This window comes from Rhinatrema bivittatum, chromosome 4 (genome assembly GCF_901001135.1).
Source record: "Rhinatrema bivittatum chromosome 4, aRhiBiv1.1, whole genome shotgun sequence".
Classification (NCBI taxonomy): domain Eukaryota; kingdom Metazoa; phylum Chordata; class Amphibia; order Gymnophiona; family Rhinatrematidae; genus Rhinatrema; species Rhinatrema bivittatum.
In genome coordinates this window covers 190,670,922-190,690,082 of record NC_042618.1, presented here as the reverse complement: position 1 = coordinate 190,690,082, position 19,161 = coordinate 190,670,922, and the positions used below count along the sequence as shown (strand labels likewise).

Here is a 19,161-nt window from a genome sequence, read left to right as displayed (position 1 = left end):
AGCCATGCGAGTTCGGAGGGAATGGGCCTTGATGCCCACCGGAGGCTGTCGACTGGCACAAATATATGCTGAGGCGATGGCCTCTTTCAGCCAGCGAGCAATGGTGGGTTTCGAAGCTTTGGCCCCCTTCTTTGGGCCACTCCAAAGTACAAAAAGATGATCCGACAAGCGAAAACATTGCACTGGTTGCCAATTGAGTTTAGAGTTAAGCATAAGACATTGTGTATCATTCATAAGATCATATATGGAGAAAATTCTGACTGGCTAAACTCAACCATCAGACTTCATGTGCCCCAGCGAGATCTAAGATCGGCAAATAAGGGCTTGATATCTGTCCCCACAGTAAAATCGGCACACCTCAGTGAGGTGAGAGACAGAGCAATTTCGGTCGCAGGGCCAAAATTGTGGAACACCTTGTCTCTCCATCTCAGACTTCAGGATAATCTGAAAAAATTTAAGAAAGATCTAAAAACATGATGTTTCCAGCAGGCCTTTGGAATTGAACCTAAAGAATGTTAATTAGCTAGCACAGCAACTACCTGATGAGTTTTATTTTTTCTTAACTTTTCTTCTTTTAATGTCTAGATTTTAATTATATCTGTATTTATATCTGTTTCCAACTGTTTTTATATATTATTATTATTATATATTATATATTATTATGTAAACCATACAGATAGAATTCTGTATTCTGTGACACGGTATTTAAAAGTTGTATAAATAAATAAATAATAAGTCATTTGTGGCCTCCAGATAGCGAATGAGGATGCGCTTAACATCAAGCTTGCGTAGCTCACGGGAATCTTCAGTTGAGAACGACGGGAGTTCCACCGTCTGATTCATATGGAATGCAGAAACAACCTTGTGCAGGAAAGAGGGCTCCGTGTGCAAGGAAACTCCTGAATCCATGAAACGGAGATAGGGCTCCCTGCACGATAGCGCCTGAAACTCCGAAATCCTGCAGGCAGAGCAAATAGTCACCAGGAAGACTGTCTTGAACGTAAGATCCTTGAGGGTAGCGGCTCGAATGGTTCGAAAGGTGGGCCGCCTAGAATTCGAAGAACTAAGTTGAGGCTCCATGAGGGACACAGAGTGTGTACTGGAGGCATAACTTGTTTCACTCCCTTAAGAAATCGGACAATGTCCGGGTGAGAGGAAAGGGGGGTTCCCTCCCAGTGCTGGATCTGGGAACTGAGGGCAGCCACCTGCACCCTCAGGGAATTGTAGGCCAATCCCTTTTCCAGGCCCTGTTGCAGGAACGACAGTATCTGAGCCACTGAGGCGCTCCGCGGCGAGACACGTACGGAGCCACACCAGGTCTCAAAGACCTTCCAAACCTGGACATAGGCAATGGACATAGAGGTCTTCCTAGCCTTGAAGAGGGTCGAGATCACGGCCTCTGGGTATCCTTGTCTTCTCAGTCGGCGCCTCTCAAAAGCCAGGCCACATGACAGAAGTGATCTGCCTGGTCGAAAAATAACAGACCCTGGCACAGTAAGCGTGTTTAGATGTCCCAGGGTGAAGAGGGCCGTCCACTGCGAGGTTGACCAAGTCCGCGAACCACTGCTGACGTGGCCATTCTGGCGCCACCAGAATTACTGGACATGGTGATTCTCTGCTTCTTCGGATTACCTTTCCCACCAGGGGCCATGGTGGAAACACGTAGAGGAGAATGTGCTGCGGCCAGGGAAGGACTAAGGCATCCACTCCCTCTGCACCATGCTCTCTTCTGCGGCTGAAGAATCACGCAGCTTTGGCATTCCGTGGAGTGGCCATCAGGTCCAGGTGGGAAGAACCCCTATCGACTGAATAGAAGTGTTACTGCTTCCTCGGAGAGATCCCACTCTCCGGGATCTATGCATTGATGACTCAAGAAGTCGGCTTGAACGTTGTCCACTCCTGCGATGTGAGAGGCCGCTAGGTGGGAAAGGTGGACCTCCGCCCAGGCCAGCAACTTGTCAGTCTCCCGAGAAACGTGACGACTCTTTGTTCCCCCTTGACAATTGATGTATGCTACTGTTGTTGCGTTGTCTGACAGAATCCGAACCGCCCGACGCTGGACTAGGGGGAGAAAATGCTTCAACGCCAGGCGTATCACTCTGGTCTCCTAGCGATTGATCGGCCAGGATGCTTGCAACTCCGTCCACGTCCCCTGTGCCGATTTTGTCTGACAGATCACTCCCCAACCGGAGAGACTGGCATCTGTGGTTACAATCACCCACTGAGTGACTGCCAAAGTTTCTCCCTTTAACAAATGATTCCAGGTTGAGCCACCAGGCCAGACTGTCCTTGATTCCTCTCTGGCAGCGGGAGGATGGCCTGAAACTCCCGAGAAACCGTTTCCAGCGGGAGAGCAAGGTTCTCTCCAGAGGATGCATATGCACAAAAGCCCAAGGTACCAGATCGATAGTGGACGCCATAGTGCCCAGAACCTGAAGATAATCCCAGGCTGTGGGAAGAGAGAGCGAAATGAAATCACTGTACCTGGGAGATGAAAGCCCGGGCCCGATCCGGACGCAGCAGTACCTTGCCCACAGCTGTATCGAAGTATGCTCCTAGGAAGTCCAGGGACTGAGATGGAGTAAGGCTGCTCCTGGAGAAATTGACCACCCATCCAAGGGACTGAAGGAGATGCAACACTCTGTCTATCGCTCGTTGACACTGGACAGGGACTTTGCCCGGATGAGCCAATCGTCCAAATAGGGGTGGAACAGAATTCCCTCCCTCCTGAGGGCTGCCGCCACTACTACCTTTACTTTGGTGAAGGTACGGGGAGCTGTCGCTAGTCCAAAGGGCAGGGCTTGGAATTGAAAATGCTGTCCCAAAATGTTGAAGTGAAGGAAGCGCTGATGTGACTTGAGGATGGGAATGTGGAGATAAGCCTCTGTCAGATCCAAGGAGGCCAGAAATTCTCCGCTGTGTACCGATACTATCACTGAGCGTAAGGTCTCAATCCTGAAGTGTAGGACCCTGAGGGCTTTGTTGACCACCTTGCGATCCAGGATCGGACGGAAGGAGCCCTCCTTCTTGGGGACTACAAAGTAGACTGAGTAATGGCCGGCTCCCACTTCCGTCGGAGGAACTGGGCGAATTGCTCCGAGGGCCAGGAGCTATGTCGAGTGTCTGGCATACTATGAGTTGTTTCTGTGGTGGTCCACAGGGAGAGAAGAGGAACCTGTCTCTTAGAGTACGAGCAAAATCTAAAGCGTAACCATGCTTTAAAATATCCAGGACCCACTGATTCGAGGTAATCTTGACCCACTCCTCGTGGAAGAGGGAGAGACGGCCCCCTATCCTGGGGACCGAGGAGTAGGCCGGCACGGCCTCATTGTGAAGATTTGGGAGCTGTCCCTTGGGGAAGATTATCCCAGGCCGGTCTTCGGCCATGAAAGGAATGAGACAAGGACTGGGAACGCGAAGAGGGCAGATGAGAGGCAGCTGTTCTTGGTTGACGTAAACGTCTTTGGCTCCGGAAACGGCTTCTAGTGGAAGCGAAAGTCCTAGCAGCCCGCGGCAGATCCTCTGGCAGCTTATGGACCTTATTCTCACCGAGTGACTTGATAATCTGGTACAGATCATCTCCAAAGAGTAATTTCCCTTTGAAGGGTAGGGAGCCCAACTGGGTCTTGGAGGAGGAATCCGCCGACCAGTTGCAGAACCACAGGAGGTGTTTGGCAGAGACTGCTGAAACCATAGACCTGGCCAGAACTCGGAGCAGGTCATATAGCGCATCTGCCCCATACGCTATCACGGCCTCCAGGCGGTCAGCCTACTGCGCTTCAGCAGGCGACAGCTCTTGTGTACTGGAGCTGTTGGACCCATCGGAGTCCTGCCTGATGCGTGAGGGAACTACAGATCGCCGCTCTGACGCCCAGAGCAGACATGACGAATACTCTCTTGAGATACACTTCGAGCTTTCTATCCTGCAAATCCCGTAGGGCAGCACCTCCTGTCACCGGAATGGTAGTTCGTTTCGTCGCTGCAGATACCGCCACATCCACTTTAGGAACTTTGAGGAACTCCAGAAAATCGTCTGGGAGGGGGTATAGCTTATCCATAGCTCTACCCACCTTGAGGGAGGCTTCAGGGAAATCCCATTCCCGGGACAGCAACTGCAGTAGCGTAGGATGGGAAGGAAAAGACCTCGACGGTGGACGTAGACCTGAGAGCACGGGTACCCCTTCTTAGCTGGTGGAAAAGGCCCTGAAGGGTCTTGTGGATCCTCAATATCCAATTCCTGCACGACATATGGGATGAGCGGATCAACTCATCCCTCTGGAAGAGACGCAGCACCCGGGGATCATCCCCTTCCATCTGGGCCATCAAAGAGGGTTCATCCAGGTCTGGGTCCGGGAGAGGGCCTTGAGGAAGAGAAGCCAAGCCCCACGGAGGATGATGGATCACGCAGACCCTGGAGGCACCTTAGTGAACCCCAGGTCCTGAGGTCCCCACTTCCCTGAGGGCATTCCAGAGGTCCCGGGGAATCAGCCATCCTGCTTACCTTAGGAGGAGGAGGCCCTGTTGGATCTTGCTGCTGGCCCATTCTGGCCAGGTAGGCATTGTGCATTAAAAGCACAAAATCTGCGGAAAATGGAGGTGGTCCAGAAGAAGGCACCAAGGGGGGGGGGGGGTCTCCTGCGGGTGGACAAGGGTCCAGGGGGTTGACAGCACTGAAGAACTGGTGTCTGAATCGTCCCTGGCTGCTCTGGAGCCGTCAGCTCAGAATCAAAGATGGCCGCCATTCCTGCACTGGGCGAGATTGGGGCCGGCCTCCGTGCATCGAGGTGCATCATCGCATGTGAACCTGCTCATCCTGCCGGCCGCGAGGAACCCTCCCCACCAGGGAGGTATCTTGCACAGATCCCCTCGCAGGAGAGCCGGGGAACCAGGCTCTCCACACGCACAGCACCTCGAGGACCGCGGCATGGGACTTTGAGCTGAGCCACCGACAGATCGCTGGTGAGTGGCTGCGAGGAGCAGGGAAAAACCCCCTCTGCAGCACTACTCCTTCTCCCTGACCTGCCTGAATTGCTATTTACACCACACAGAGGATTGTCGCGTCTCTGTGGAGACTGCCCCGAGGCAAAACGACTTCTCAGGGCAGCGGGTCAGCTTGGAGGAAAAGGGGGAGAGGATGGACCACAGACTTGCACCCCGGGGCTTACAAATCTAACCTGAAAGTAAGAAAGGTACAAAAACTTACCCCCACAAAGTAATACAGCAATGGAGACTGAAAACAGCTCTTCCTGCAAGTTAGATTGCTGGGCCCTAGACAAGGGTCTGAGCTTTCCCTGTCTCTCTTTTTTTTTTTTTTTTCTTTTTTCTATCCTCTGTTAACCTTGATCCATCTTAAGATAGGAAGCAAGCTAAGAAATAGAGAAAAGAGCACTAAATTTAGCTTTTCAGAAGCTTAGTGGGGAACTAGAGTTCAGCCACTCTCATCTGCTGGAGTCAGAAGAATACTGAAGGATGACAGAGGGTGCACTAGCTTATATGGGAGCACCCTTCAAAGTTTTCTCTGACTCCATCTGCTGGAAGGGGGACATAACCCACTGTCTGGACTGATCCGGATACGTACAGGGAACGGCATTTATCTGGCTAATTTAGCCAGATAACCTTTTCTATCCTGGAACACCCACAAACTAGCTGGATGTCATTTTCACCGGCTAAAAAGTTATTGACTAACTATGGGCTGGACAGCATGGTAGGATTTTCAAATCACGCCATTTGTCCACTAAGAATAAACTTAGCCAGACAAATAGTGGTGAATATGGACCTAAAAGTATGCATAGAGGCAAATATGCAGCAGTGCAGTGAGTAGAGAAATCCAGTTAATCAGTTAGCTGGATAAGTTGGAGGCATTCACAGCAGTGGGAAATTAAAAACCTGTGGAGTGTCCAGCTAAGTCCCAGACTTAGCCAGATAAATCATCTGAGCATTGACTCCATGGTTACTTGCACCTACTTTCTCGGCCGATGGGATTTTGCTGATAAGTATGTACAAAGATTTAAAAATACAATTTATATGAACTTTTCCTCCCACAACCTAATACCTACTGCCAATACAAATAAAAGTTGGTGCGGTCTTCCACAATGTGAACCTTTAGCCAGATACAGAAAGGGCAATTTGCAGACAACTGATTAAACTCAGGTAAAACACATTTTACCCATTCAGATCACTTTGCAAATTGACCTCCAAAAGTCGAAATCCATGCTCACTCTGCTCATCCACAGTCCTCATCTTAATTTGCTTATGATAAGATAGCACACTTATAGCAATGACTAGTAACTTACAGCATAAGAAACCTCCCACTGATTATATAAACATATCTGATGGCTTTGCTTAAAATGATCATTGCAAACAGAAATTCTCAAATCATCAAAGCTCTAGTGAAAGTTTGCCTGTAAAATGCATTTTGTTACAGTAGAAAAGACAACTTATGCTGAGCATATGGTCTTACAAACACAATTCTTACCTGGTCATTGGAACTCTGATTCTTGAAAACGGGCTGTAGAAGTTTCATTGTATCATCTAGTTTTTCCATGTCATCAGCAGTGGTCAGGTTAAAAACCTTACTTTCTGGTTTAGAAGCTGCTTTTGTATTGTGTTGGTCGTCCTTCAGCTGTGATCCCTTAGGAAGTCCTTTAGATTCTGTTTTGTTAGAAGTGCTAGAGTTCTGTCCTCTCTCATCCTGTATCAGGTGACTCCCTTCAGAGTTCTCTCTTTCTACAGGTACAATATCAATATCCACTCTGCTGACTGTCACTATGGAGAGCCCAGTGCTGTCCAGCACATTCTTGAGAGAGTTTTTGGAAGAATCAGCAGCAGATGCCTCTGCTGGGTTAGTGCCCGCATGTTTGCTTTTATCTGGATTCTTTTCTTTATTCTGCAAAAATAAAAAACAAACTGTAACAGTGACAAGTTGATTTAAATACTACTTTTCTTCCAAACTCGATAAAAACACTCTTCAAAAACATCCCTCCAGTGGATACAGGCACCTCTGATGGCTTTGCATATAGTTTGTGCTGCTGAACTGAGTGAAAACATCAAAAAGAAAGAAAAGGTAAGAAAAGGTAAGAAAAATTTCTACTACTGCTTAGTTATAGGCAGAGTAAAAATCAATACATACAAATACAAAGCAACTTGCTCAATGGCACAGAGTCAAAGGTCTAAAATCCATAAGTTCTCGGGTTAGTCAATCACAGAACAGTGATCTCACCACTGGTCTCCATTAATCCCATCTAATGCAGACTTTTAATACTTGAGCTGCAAGATTTTAGGCCCAAATCTGAATCTTTTATGTTTCTGTGCATTGTCTGGCAGTGAGGCATTTCAGCACTGGAAAAACTGGATTGGCCTATTGAGAAATTTCCACCACATAAAAACCACACACACAACTAACAGGTACAAACCGGAACCTAAGAGGGCTTTATCCACTTTGCTCTTTAAGAAAATTAATCCCAGCAAGGACTTCTTTTAACATCTTTAACATCTCTTTGGTCAACAATTAAAGACGAATCAAGAATAAGACCAACAGAGAGTAGAATGGAGCAAAAAAACACACCAATTTATATTCTGAAATCTATAAGTAGCATTACTTCTTTATATGCAAAACTGATAGATACATCTCCTGCTCTTTTCCAATCCTATTGACAGTCCCCTCTTCATCTGTGAAAGAAAATACACAATTCCCTATGTCAAAGATAAGCTTGTGAGCACTGACTGAGACCTGTGGCTGAAGAGCTCAGACCTGTAGCCTTGGATACTGGATACAATGACAGCATGCAAACTCATCATCACAAATGCTTGCAAAGCCAATACAAGCCACCTGAAAGAAAAATACACCAGGTTCTCTTATCCAAGGTCACAGGAAATATAGCAGAGACATGCACCACAACTTAAACATGCATGGCATTAGCAGAGACTCATTTAGAATTATGAACCTTTCTGTTAGGTGAATGAAACTCCAAGTACAGTACATACTGAATTGCTGAACCTGGTAAAAAGGCCCGATTAAAAATTACCCTCCTCAAATGAGGCTAAAAGGATGCGCAAGTTCAATAGCACTTGTACTTTTAGTTGCAAGAGGCATTTCTGGGGGTGGAAAATGGCAGACATACATTTGATTTTCAAATGTACATGTGCTAGTCCACCACCCTCACAATAGCCAAGTACACGGGCATTTTAATGCATGCACTTTGCACTTAATAATTTTCAAACAGAAACAATATGGATTATTTCTGTTTGGAGATCTACGTAAAGTATGTACAATAAACCCATCCGCGCAATTTTCAACTTTGTGGGCTGATTTAAAAATTTCCCCTTTAAGATGTAACAGTCTTAACTGAGGATTTTCAAAGTAAAACAGATTTGGGTGTATTGATGAACAGCAGCAGCACTGGTCTGCATCACAAAATCAATACCATTGCCGTCTTTGGCATGAGAGTGATTTTGCATGACCAGAGTTGTATTTGATTTATTTATCATCAAACAAAACTGCAGAGACAATATATGTCCAAATGTCCAAAGGAAAAAAAAACAAAAATTTATTCCACCTGCTGAATACAATCAAACAAAACATGATAAATACATGAAGTGCGAATCTCAACCTTACAAAGTGTCTATGAAAAAATATTTTCCACAAAATGAAAACAACTGTAGAAAACACCATCGATTAAATAAATCAAATACATTTTTGCATCAAAAAAAATGTTTTTCAAAAATATCCTGTATGGCAGAGAATTATAAAGTTGCTCTGTATAGGCCATTATATATGTATTTATTTACTGACTGATTAATTTACGAGTGCTTCTTAAATGATAAGGTTTTTCACAAAAATATTCTTCATTTTGTGGAGAATATTTTTTCTTAGAGACCCTTAATAAGGTCATGATCCACACTTTACTTATCATATATTGTCTCTATGGTTTTGTTAGATTGTATTCAAGCGGAGTGTGTTTTGGGATTTTTTTTTCTTTGGCTATGTTTCATTTATTTATTACAGGTTTTAATATATTCTATTCTGACCCTACCAGTTTCTGCTTCTTCTGCTGCTCTGGGGTCCACTTCTGCGGGTCATTCTTTTCAGGAGTTTCAGCAGCCTCTGAGGCACAACAACTGGATTTGGCATCAGACGCTCTCCTACGATTTTTGCCAGATTTTCTTTAAACACAAACAGAATGAAGTTGGAGGGGTGTTAGTTTTCCCTGAAAGAGAAACGCTTGTAGTTTGACTGGATTACTGTATCCACGTGGAATTTATCCAATATGAACACTGTGGCATTTAGCACATGGTTTATTTCTGGTATAGCTTTTCCACACAACTTATTACATCTACACCAAGAACATCTGGTACCATTCCTGTCCTCTGTACAGAAGCTATTGTACAATGTTCTCTCTAATTTTTTCCAAAGTGTATGCAGACTTCTACTAGTGATGTGCACATAATTTCTGCACGTGAGCGGGAAAGCAGAATATCCTTGGTCTTCTGCTGTTTCACTCCCCCCAACCAGGAGCTGTTTCTTTTTTTTTTATAATTTAATTTTTATTGCTCAAAGATTAATATGAACATTAAAAATCAGGTATATAAAGCATATTCACAATATCAACACACTGATTTCTTCAATTATCCCCTCCCCCACCCCCTTCCCAAACCAGACTTCCTTAGATAGAATAGCTGACTAGACACCTTTGCAGTACCGATAAGAAAAAGAAAAGAGAAGACGAAGTGGACTTATATACCAAAATTTAGAAAAGACATCCAGGGGATAAATATGTATAAAAGCGCTCATCTCAACTAATATTGAGCCACTGCAAAATATCCCACAGGATAGTAGCTTTATAGCTCAATATGATTAAGACCGTGTTTGGCACCATCTCATAAAAGGGTCCCAAATTCTTTTAAATGTTGACATTTTCAACCTCTTATCACTGTCAATTTATTTAAGAAAATCACTTTCTCTAATTGCAGATCCCTTCTTCCACATTTGGGGGAACAACTGCCTTCTAACAGAAGGCCAAATCACATCTGGCTGCAATAAATATTTGATGTACAAGCAACCATAAGACCTCAGAAATCAAGGAATCAAGTAAGTTCAATCAGCACTAAGAGCAGACATTTATAATGAAATATCACAAATATCCTTTACCAACTTAAATATTTCCTGCCAGAACACCACTATATATGGACAAGTCCACCACATATGATAATAAGCACCAATTTCTTTACAGCCCCTCCTGCAATAGCTGGAAATGCCTTATGTATATGTTCTGGAGAGAAAGCAAAATTGCTTACCTTGTAATAGGTATTATCCCAGGACAGCAGGATGTAGTCCTCACATATGGGTGACGTCACTGACGGAGCCCTATCACGGAAAACTTTCTGTCAAAGTTTCTAGAAACTTTTGACTGGCAGACTGAGCCCACTGAGCATGCCCAGCATGCCATGATCCCTCGAGCCACAGGGGTCTTCCTTCAGTCTCTTATGTAGCAATAAGCGTTAGCAAAAATAAAATAATAAAACGTATCGGACCCAACTCCGTGGGGTGGTGGGTGGGTTCTGTGAGGACTACATCCTGCTGTCCTGGGATAACACCTATTACAAAGTAAGCAATTTTGCTTTATCCCAGGACAAGCAGGATGCTAGTCCTCACATATGGGTAATTAGCAAGCTAGAGGCTGAGTCATTTTGTAATGGACCAACAGTGAAGTACTGTTGGAAAAAATTGAGGCAGCATAAAATCACAGCAGGTTGGATGCAGAAGTTGGGATTATGGTGGAATCAAGTTCTTTAAAACGGATTGTCCATAGGCTGACTCTTGTCGTTCTTCTTTGTCCAAACAGTAATGAGCTGCAAAAGTGTGAAGGTCAATCACTACATACTCTGTTCCATTTTGTTGCAACAGGAACGCACAATTTTTTTGCACCACTTCACTGCAATCAGTATATTCATTGTTTTGCAGAATGCTGCAAAAACACAGTTTACAGCACCTCGTTCTGTTTTCCATGTCCTCTAGTTTTTCTTGTAAGGAGGTGTTCTCCATATCCAAGTGTGCATATTGAGAACACATGCGTCCACTCAATTACCAATGTCAGCCATTTCTTCCCGCAAGCCTGTAATCATAGAGAGTATCTCTCCTTTATTATCTTTCATCATTTTACAGATCACAAAACCACTGATGGAATTCATCCTGAGAGGGTATTTGGTTAATATCTGCATTTGCGTGCGTCTTTGTTACGAATGTCGCTGCCCGACGTCTCCACTCCGCCCTCCTAACCTCTCTGGCGACTCCTCCTGCGGCTGACAGACGTTTGGCTGCTGCGGCGTCTGCCTGCCGTCCTCTCCGGTGTCCCCGGACCGGCTTGGGCGCTGCCTCCTGCCATGCTGTTCAGCTGCCTTAGGGCACGCGCGCCACGCGGCCCTGCTTCAAGTACCTTCAGTGGCGCGAACCTTAGGGGCATCCCCCTGTGATGACATCATGCATCCAGGATACAAAAGGCCTACGTGATTGCTAACTAATCGAGTTAATAAAGGTTTCCTAATGGATGGGATTCGCTCTCCGTACCTTGCAACTCTGCCTCCTCGGGGGGCCTCTCTCTCTTTCTTATCTTTTAGGTCACAGTCTGGAACCGGTACTCGCTCCTCGAGGGCCCATGTTCCTGGACTCGCTACTTGGACTCCACTTCTGCCAGGAAGACACCGCTGCCTATAACATCTGTGAGTTACCATCTCTATCTCTCAGAGCTTTCCCTGGAGCCAAGTACTCGCTCCTCGAGGGCCTGCCTTTACTCCAGCTCCTGTGCTCCACACTGAGAGACCGCTGCACGAGTACATTACCAACGAGGCTCTATTCCTGAACTCTGTATATCCTGCTACTACTCACAATATCAGTTCTTTCTATTACAGCACAGCCATTATGGGATCGCTGTTCCAGAGCCTGAGGGACTACAAGCCCAACCGGGCTACTTTCCAGCTCACTACTGCCACTTCTGGTGGTTCACCAATCCTGTATAATAAAAGAACTAGTGTGTGTCTGCTCCCAACTCTGAGTCTGACCGGTGGCCCCTCACGGGACTTCCCCCCATGGGCATGGTCATCTGCCACAGGTCCAGGGATCCACCCAAAATCCTTACAAATAATAACAGTCTTACAGCATTCATTTTCACTTTCTGCAGGTGACATGCCAGCAGCCTCCTCCATTTCCTCCAGTATCTCTGCACCTGCTATAGCTTTTACATATGAAAATTGTTTGAAATTGCATGCTTTTTTCTTAGAAGACATGTTGATATTGTTAGAAATCAAGTCCAGCAATTACCAGTACAAAATGAAGGATGTGGCAGATCTCAAAAGAATTAGCTTGTTTGGGTGCAAGAGTTCAATTCCTATGCTGCCATTGCTGTTGATGACATCACATCCTCCACCAGGAGCTGTTTCTATCATAGTGTTGCTTTAAGGACCCAAGCTCTTTCCCCTTCTTTTGCTCCTTCTCTCACATCTCAACTTCCATCTATATTCCCATAATTGCTATCTTTTCTCATATCTTTCAGCTTTCCCAGCTATCCCTACACTTTATTTTTCTCTTTCCTACCCTTCCTTTTAATTTATCCCATTCCCTTCACATCGCTCGTCATTTCCCATTCTTACCCTTGCCTCTGCCAACCCTTCATTTTTTTCTTCCTCAGCATGTATCCTTTTGCCTATTTCTTCCTTTCTCCTAGTATCCATCCTCTCTCTCTTTATCTCTAGCATCTGCTCCCTGACATCCCCTCTCCTTTCCTCAGCATCTGCCCCCTGCTTTTTGCCCCATTCCCCAATAATCTGTTTTCTGCTTCTTGTCCTCTTTTCCCCAGCAATCTGCCTCCTTATCCCTTCTCCAGTATCAGACACATGCTCATCTCCCCTTTCCCCAGAATCCGCTGTCTTCTGCCGCTTGCCCACCTTTCCCCAGCATCCACTCTCCTCTGCCGTTTGCCACCCTTTCCCCAGCATCCACTCCCCACACCTTGTGCACCGTCTTCCCAAGAATCCACTCCCACTGTAGCAACTGACAGGCCAATGCAATAATACACACGTAAAGACGTGTGTCCAACCAGGCACCCGTTTTTTCAACACATGCATATCCACCTCTCCTGGGCACGCAATGCTATATTTTAATGAGCTGCTGAGTTAAAAAGGACATGGATGTGGCTGTACACATGGGCCAGGAAAATGGGCACTCAATCCTGCCGCAGATAATTTACATGCACAATATACACGCAGCAAAATCGGCCTGAGGCGTGTAGATTGTGTGTGTATATTGTGCCACCAGAAATTTTTTTTTAAATTGAGCCCTTACATTTTTTTTACATTTTAATTACTGCAAGCAGTAGATGTTAGTATCACAAGGATACTAATTAAGAAGAACCAAAAAAAGAGAGCAGTATTTTTTGTTTTTTCATGTGCCTTTGACTTGCCATAATACTTAATGCCAGCCCCAGGGCTGGCGATAAATTTGCTGGGTTAAAAAGGGTACATTGGGAGACCGGCAATTTTCTGCATCACAAGATAAAAGCTAATAGCGTCTTCTACATGGAATTTACACATGATGAGCGCTATTAGCTACGTGTTTATTTGGGCACGCGTTTTGAACGCACTAATCCTCATTGCATCAGGTGTTATTCTAGCGCGTCCAAAACACGCGTACAACCATGGGTAAACCTGTGCATTAGGCTGGGCGCACTGTATTGCATCGGCTCCTGAGCGATGGGCACTTCCTGCCTGCTAATTTCGTACACTGCAATATCAGCAGGTAGGACATGCCGATCTGCAAGTTTTGAAGTTGCTCACTATGCCAGCACAGACAAGAAAGAGCAGTTGGCAAGCACAAAGTGGACTCCTGCTGTTCCTCTCGCCAGGTCTGATGCATAGCATGAATGTATACTTTTACCTACATGGAGGTATGGGAAAGAGATGGTGCAACAATAATTTGGCCATGTTTTCACATGAGTAAACACAAAAGTTTACCAGCATAAAAACGCCTGATTGTTGCATCTCTGCCTCTGCTCAAGACTATCCACTACACAACCAAGATCTAAAGCATAACTTTGCACAACATACTTCATGAAGTGAATAGCACAGTACAGATTTGTCTACTACACAGTTTAATTATTCTGTACATTTTCTTCCTAAAATTACCTTTGCCTGGCTATGTACAAGAGAGTGAGTTTTGTTGCGTCTCAGGCTTTTAAAATTTACCTTATTGTCTTTAGTTTTTGGTTTGTATGTGTGAGCTCCTTTTGGCTCTTTTTTGTAAAGCAGCTACAGTTGTGGAGTGACGTCATCTGACATGGCCTTCATTTTTAGATCCTCTGTTTCCAGTTAGCTGAGCCCTCTTAGCAGCTATACTTAATTTAGCATGATCAGGCAATTTAGCTTCCCCTTGGTAAGCAACAGACTCATATTAGAAAGCTAAGATCAGTGCGAGAAAAGTACTAAAGAGTGTGGAGGTTGGGCATACCATGATATTTTTTTCATGCATTTCTTCATTTGCATGCATGGACACAAACATTTTGGCATTATCACCCCAACACCTCTTTGGACCCATTTAAGGTGCATGGTAATGTCTTCCTGCATAGCATGCTATTTTTAGCATGCATGAGGGCCTTAACATGCACACTAACGTTCACTGCCTAGGCTCCATTATGTCTAGCAAAGGAAAGTAATAAAAGCCGGCAAGGGTCAGCTCTGGCCATCTTAGAATGCAAGCAAATTGTCAGGTAGCTGATTGCTTTTAACCAGAGTAAGAAAAATGTTCAGCTTCTGCAGTATCCTGGAGATACGCGAATATGTTGGGCCAGCATACACCGAGCAGATTTTAAAAGCCGCCCGGATATGTGTGAATTTCCTGCTGTGCAAATAAAAAATTTTTTCCACAAAAAGGGGCGAGGCATGGGCATTACTGAATTTCATATTGAAACCAGCATGTAAATACACTATCTGATGCACTCCAGGGTCCCCAGCTACGTAACTTTACTTCTGCTATGGATGGCGTGAAAAAATTCTAAGCATGTCAGTGGGGTTTTAAGAGAGAGGGCTAACAGGGAGGCAGGGAGGCCATTAAACCTGGGGAGTTTGGGAGTCCTGTCCCTTAACCGGGTAAACTGGGAACGAACTGTGAAAATGGCTAATGGCGTCAGCTCATGTGGCTTTTAAAATCCCTCCACTTATGGGGTAGAAGCGGCATTTGCACATGTCCACTTAAAATTTGGCATACATGTGCGCGCGCTTAGCCTATTTTATACATATTATAAAATAGCTGCGTCCCTGGGCCGTGAGCCAGCAAACGCGTGCACATGTGCGCCCATGCACCTGTTTAAAAGTTACCGTCAATGTGAGCCAAAAAATACAATATCAAAATCTTTTAACAAAATGACCCCTTCACACACCCATCAAACAGTATCATAAAATTTCCCAAAGTTGAAGACAAGAATAGAAATTCTTGATAATAACCCAAAACACCATATAGGCTTAATAAAGGCAAAAGCTGTAATTCTATACCTTTCCAAAAGTGATGTGTCTGTGTCAGTACCACAATCTTAGTCCAAAGATATGTGTATATATTCTTATTTAGCTCTTGACATGAGCAAAAAATCCTTAGCTCAATAAGATAAAGAAATGAGGATCCTTGCCCTCTGTAAGCACATGCTCATGCTATTTAGCCTATGCACTGTCGATTCCATGCACCATAATAATGTGAGCACGCTATTTCAGTAATTCTGGGCCATCAGCATGCTAAATCTTTTTTGCAACACTTGTTAAATGGTTTTTCAATGTGCCTACTAACAGGCCGATCCAATAAATCAGCGTGGAATACAGGCGCTCAGTGTTATGCGCCCGCTTTCCTAAAACATGCCCAGCCACCTCTCCTGGGCGTGCAATTGAATATTTATATGAGAGGTCACACTACCAAGGAAGTGCTAGGGAGGAATATGCGCCCCTAGCACCTCCTTGGCAGCGGACGCCCAGGAGAGGTGTCTGTCAGAAGGTTAGGAAAATGGACACTCAATTTGAGCGCTCCTTTTCCTAACCTAACCGCCAGCACACTTTTTATTTATTTATTTTTTTGTAAGCCCATCTTAAAATTTGTTGTGTTTAAGTTTTATTGCATTGTCCCCTATATGATGCTTTTTTGAAGCACACCAGGAAGCTTTTTACTTTTGGTGTGTGGTAAACAAAGTAAATAAATAAATCTGAATTATTTTTTATACCTACACCTTTGTGACTTGCAGAAAGAGTGAAATGTGGTGCTTGATGTAGGGCCGCCGAAGAACATCTTTCACATCCGGCCGTTTCTCGGGCTGTTTGCTCAGCATTGTTCCTATCAGCTCTCCCAGCTGAGGGCTATAATGCTTTGGCATTGCAGGCAGCTGACAAGTGAGAAGACAGTATTTCAGGAATAAAAGGAAATTGGTTCTTAACTGATCATTTTCGTTCCTGTAGTACCACGGATCAGTCCAGACCATGGGTTATGCCTCCCTTCCAGCAGGTGGAGACAGAGAAAAGCTTGAAAGGCACCCTACTTAACCTGGTGTGCCACCTGCATCCCTTCAGTATTTAGAATATCAAAGCAGAATAAAACTAGCAATGAATCAAGCAGCAACCTAACTTTAAGAATCAACATGTGAACATGTGAGCTCGTATTCTATCAAACTCCAAAAAAAAAGGACCATATCACCCCCATACTCATCTCTCTACACTGGCTCCCTATACACTCCCGAATTCTTTATAAGGCACTCTCCATCATCCACAAAAGTCTGCTACACTCCAATCTCAATTGGATCAACCCTCCACTCACCCCTCGCACCTCCAACAGACCCACCCGCACAGCTCTCCTAGGAACCCTACGTTCCCAACCCATTAATGCTTTCAAACTCTCCTCCACCATAAGCAGAGCCTTCTCTCTAGCTGGTCCCACTATCTGGAACTCCTTACCTCATGACATCCGCATGGAGTCATATACACCCACTTTCAAAAAAAAACTAAAGACCTGGCTCTTCCAGCAAGCCTACCCTACGTCACCCCCCATCACATAATTCCTTCCAAAATGGATAACCCCAATCCACACTTGTGAACTCGGCCTGAATATTGGATTACGAAATGCCTCTGATTTTGGTACCTTGAAATGTTATAATATTTATGTTTATATTTATTTATATATATATATATACATATATATAGGTTATAGTATGTAAATCAATACCCCCCTCCAATGTATTTCTTCCTTGGTTTTTGTTAAGGGCTATGCCCTAAAGTTAACTGTATTTATCTGTTCCTTGTAAGGGCTTCGCCCATAAAGTTCATGTTTTACTGTGAACCGATGCGATGTGCAAACGGACATCGGTATATAAGAGACATTAAATAAATAAATAAATAAATAAATAACTTGTAATCTGAGGTATTCTTTCTTAGTATGCTGCAATAACATAACCGGAAAAAATATGCGCGCGGACTCTTGGAATATAGATATACCCGGGTGGGCGTCTGGACTGATCCGTGGTACTACAGGAATGAAAATTATCAGGTAAGAACCAATTTTCTTTTCCCTATACGTACCCGGATGAGTCTGGACCATGGGATGTACCAAAGCTTCCCTAAACTGGGTGGGACCTTGTGAGTCCCGCGCGCAGTACACCACTACCAAAATCATCAGTATGCAGAGCCTGAATGTCCAGGCGGCAGTGGTGAGAAAACATGTGCAGTGTTTTCCAAGTTGCAGCTCGACAAATCTCCTGGGGCGACACCAAGTGGAACTCTGCCCAAGAGGCTGCCTGAGAGCGAACAGAATGGGCCTTCAAGCCCTCAGGAACAGGTCAACCTTTACAAACGTATGCAGACGCAATGGCCTCCTTCAACCAGCGTGCAATCGTTATCTTGGATGCTTTATGACCATTCTTGGGACCGCTCCAAAGAACAAACAAATGATCCGACAGTCTAAAGGTATTTGTGACTTCCAAATATCTTAACAGAGTTTGGCGAACATTTAAACGATGAAGTTCACCCACATGAGGATCGCCCTCCAGATCACGAAAAGCCGGAAGCTCCACTGACTGACTTAAATGAAAAGTAGACACCATCTTTGGCAAAAAAGACGGGACTGTTCGGAGAGAGACCCCCAAATCGGAAATTCTCAAGAAAGGTTCTCTACAAGAAAGAGCCTGTAATTCTGAAACTCTGCGAGCTGAGCATATAGCTACCAAAATACCGTTTTCAACGTAAGGCCCTTGACCGTTGCCCATTTAATAGGTTCAAAAGGTTGAGCACACAATACGTGAAGAACCAAATTTAAACTCCACGAAGGACACACCGGACGGACAGGAGGATTCAGATGCCTGACTCCAAGGAAACGCACCACATCTGGATGTGACGCCACCGAGCTACCAGAGTACCTAGGGCTGCTACCTGCACCCGGATGGAGTTAAAAGACAAGCCCTTAGCCAAACCATTCTGTAAAAAAGGCTAACATCTGAGCAATAGAAGCGTGTCTGGGGAGAATCTCTCACTCCCGACACCACGTCTCAAAGACTCTCCATACCCTGACGTAAGAGAGAGAAGTAGACGTTTTCCTGGCTTGTAGCAATGTAGTGATAACTTCCTCAGAGTACCCTTTCTTCCTCAAACTCCTCCTTTGCATGGTCCGAAAGCTCCCACTCTCCTGGATCTATGTGCCGGCGACTTAGTCGGCTTGAACGTTGTCCTTCCCGGCAATGTGAGATGCCACTAGCATCGCCAGATTTTCCTCCGCCCAAGCCATGAGTAGCTCCGCTTCATCGGCTACTGCTTGACTTCTGGTGCCTCCTTGACGGTTGATGTAAGCCACCGTCTTCACATTGTTGGACAGGACGTGAACCACCTGATGGTGCAACCGGGGAAGAAAGTGCTGCAGGGCCAAGCGAACCGCCTTGGTCTCCAGGCGATTGATCGACCATCCGGACTCCTCCGGGGACCAGCTGCCATGTACTGAGAGATACAGGCAAACCGCTCCCGGGCCAGATAGGCTGGCATCCGTGGTCACTACCATTCAGTTCGGGACCTCCAGATCCTCTCCTTGAGACAGGTTGTGCTGGCAAAGCCACCATCCAAGACTGAACCTAGTTTATTCGGTGAGTGTCAGAGGAAATTGGAAAT

At 45.1% G+C, this 19,161-nt stretch overlaps 1 protein-coding gene across 2 annotated transcripts in view; it reads right to left on the bottom strand.

Annotated features, from left to right (window-relative positions):
* The window catches only part of NEK4 (NIMA related kinase 4), a 140,365-nt gene that overhangs the window by 84,239 nt on the left and 36,965 nt on the right, over nt 1-19,161 (bottom strand). For both annotated transcript variants that reach the window (XM_029599439.1, XM_029599440.1), the window contains exons 5-7: nt 16,249-16,403; nt 9,033-9,162; nt 6,476-6,886 (exon numbers count right to left, since the gene is read on the bottom strand). In XM_029599439.1, the coding sequence (XP_029455299.1) occupies nt 6,476-6,886; nt 9,033-9,162; nt 16,249-16,403 (696 nt within the window). The remainder of the gene's footprint in view (nt 1-6,475; nt 6,887-9,032; nt 9,163-16,248; nt 16,404-19,161) is intronic.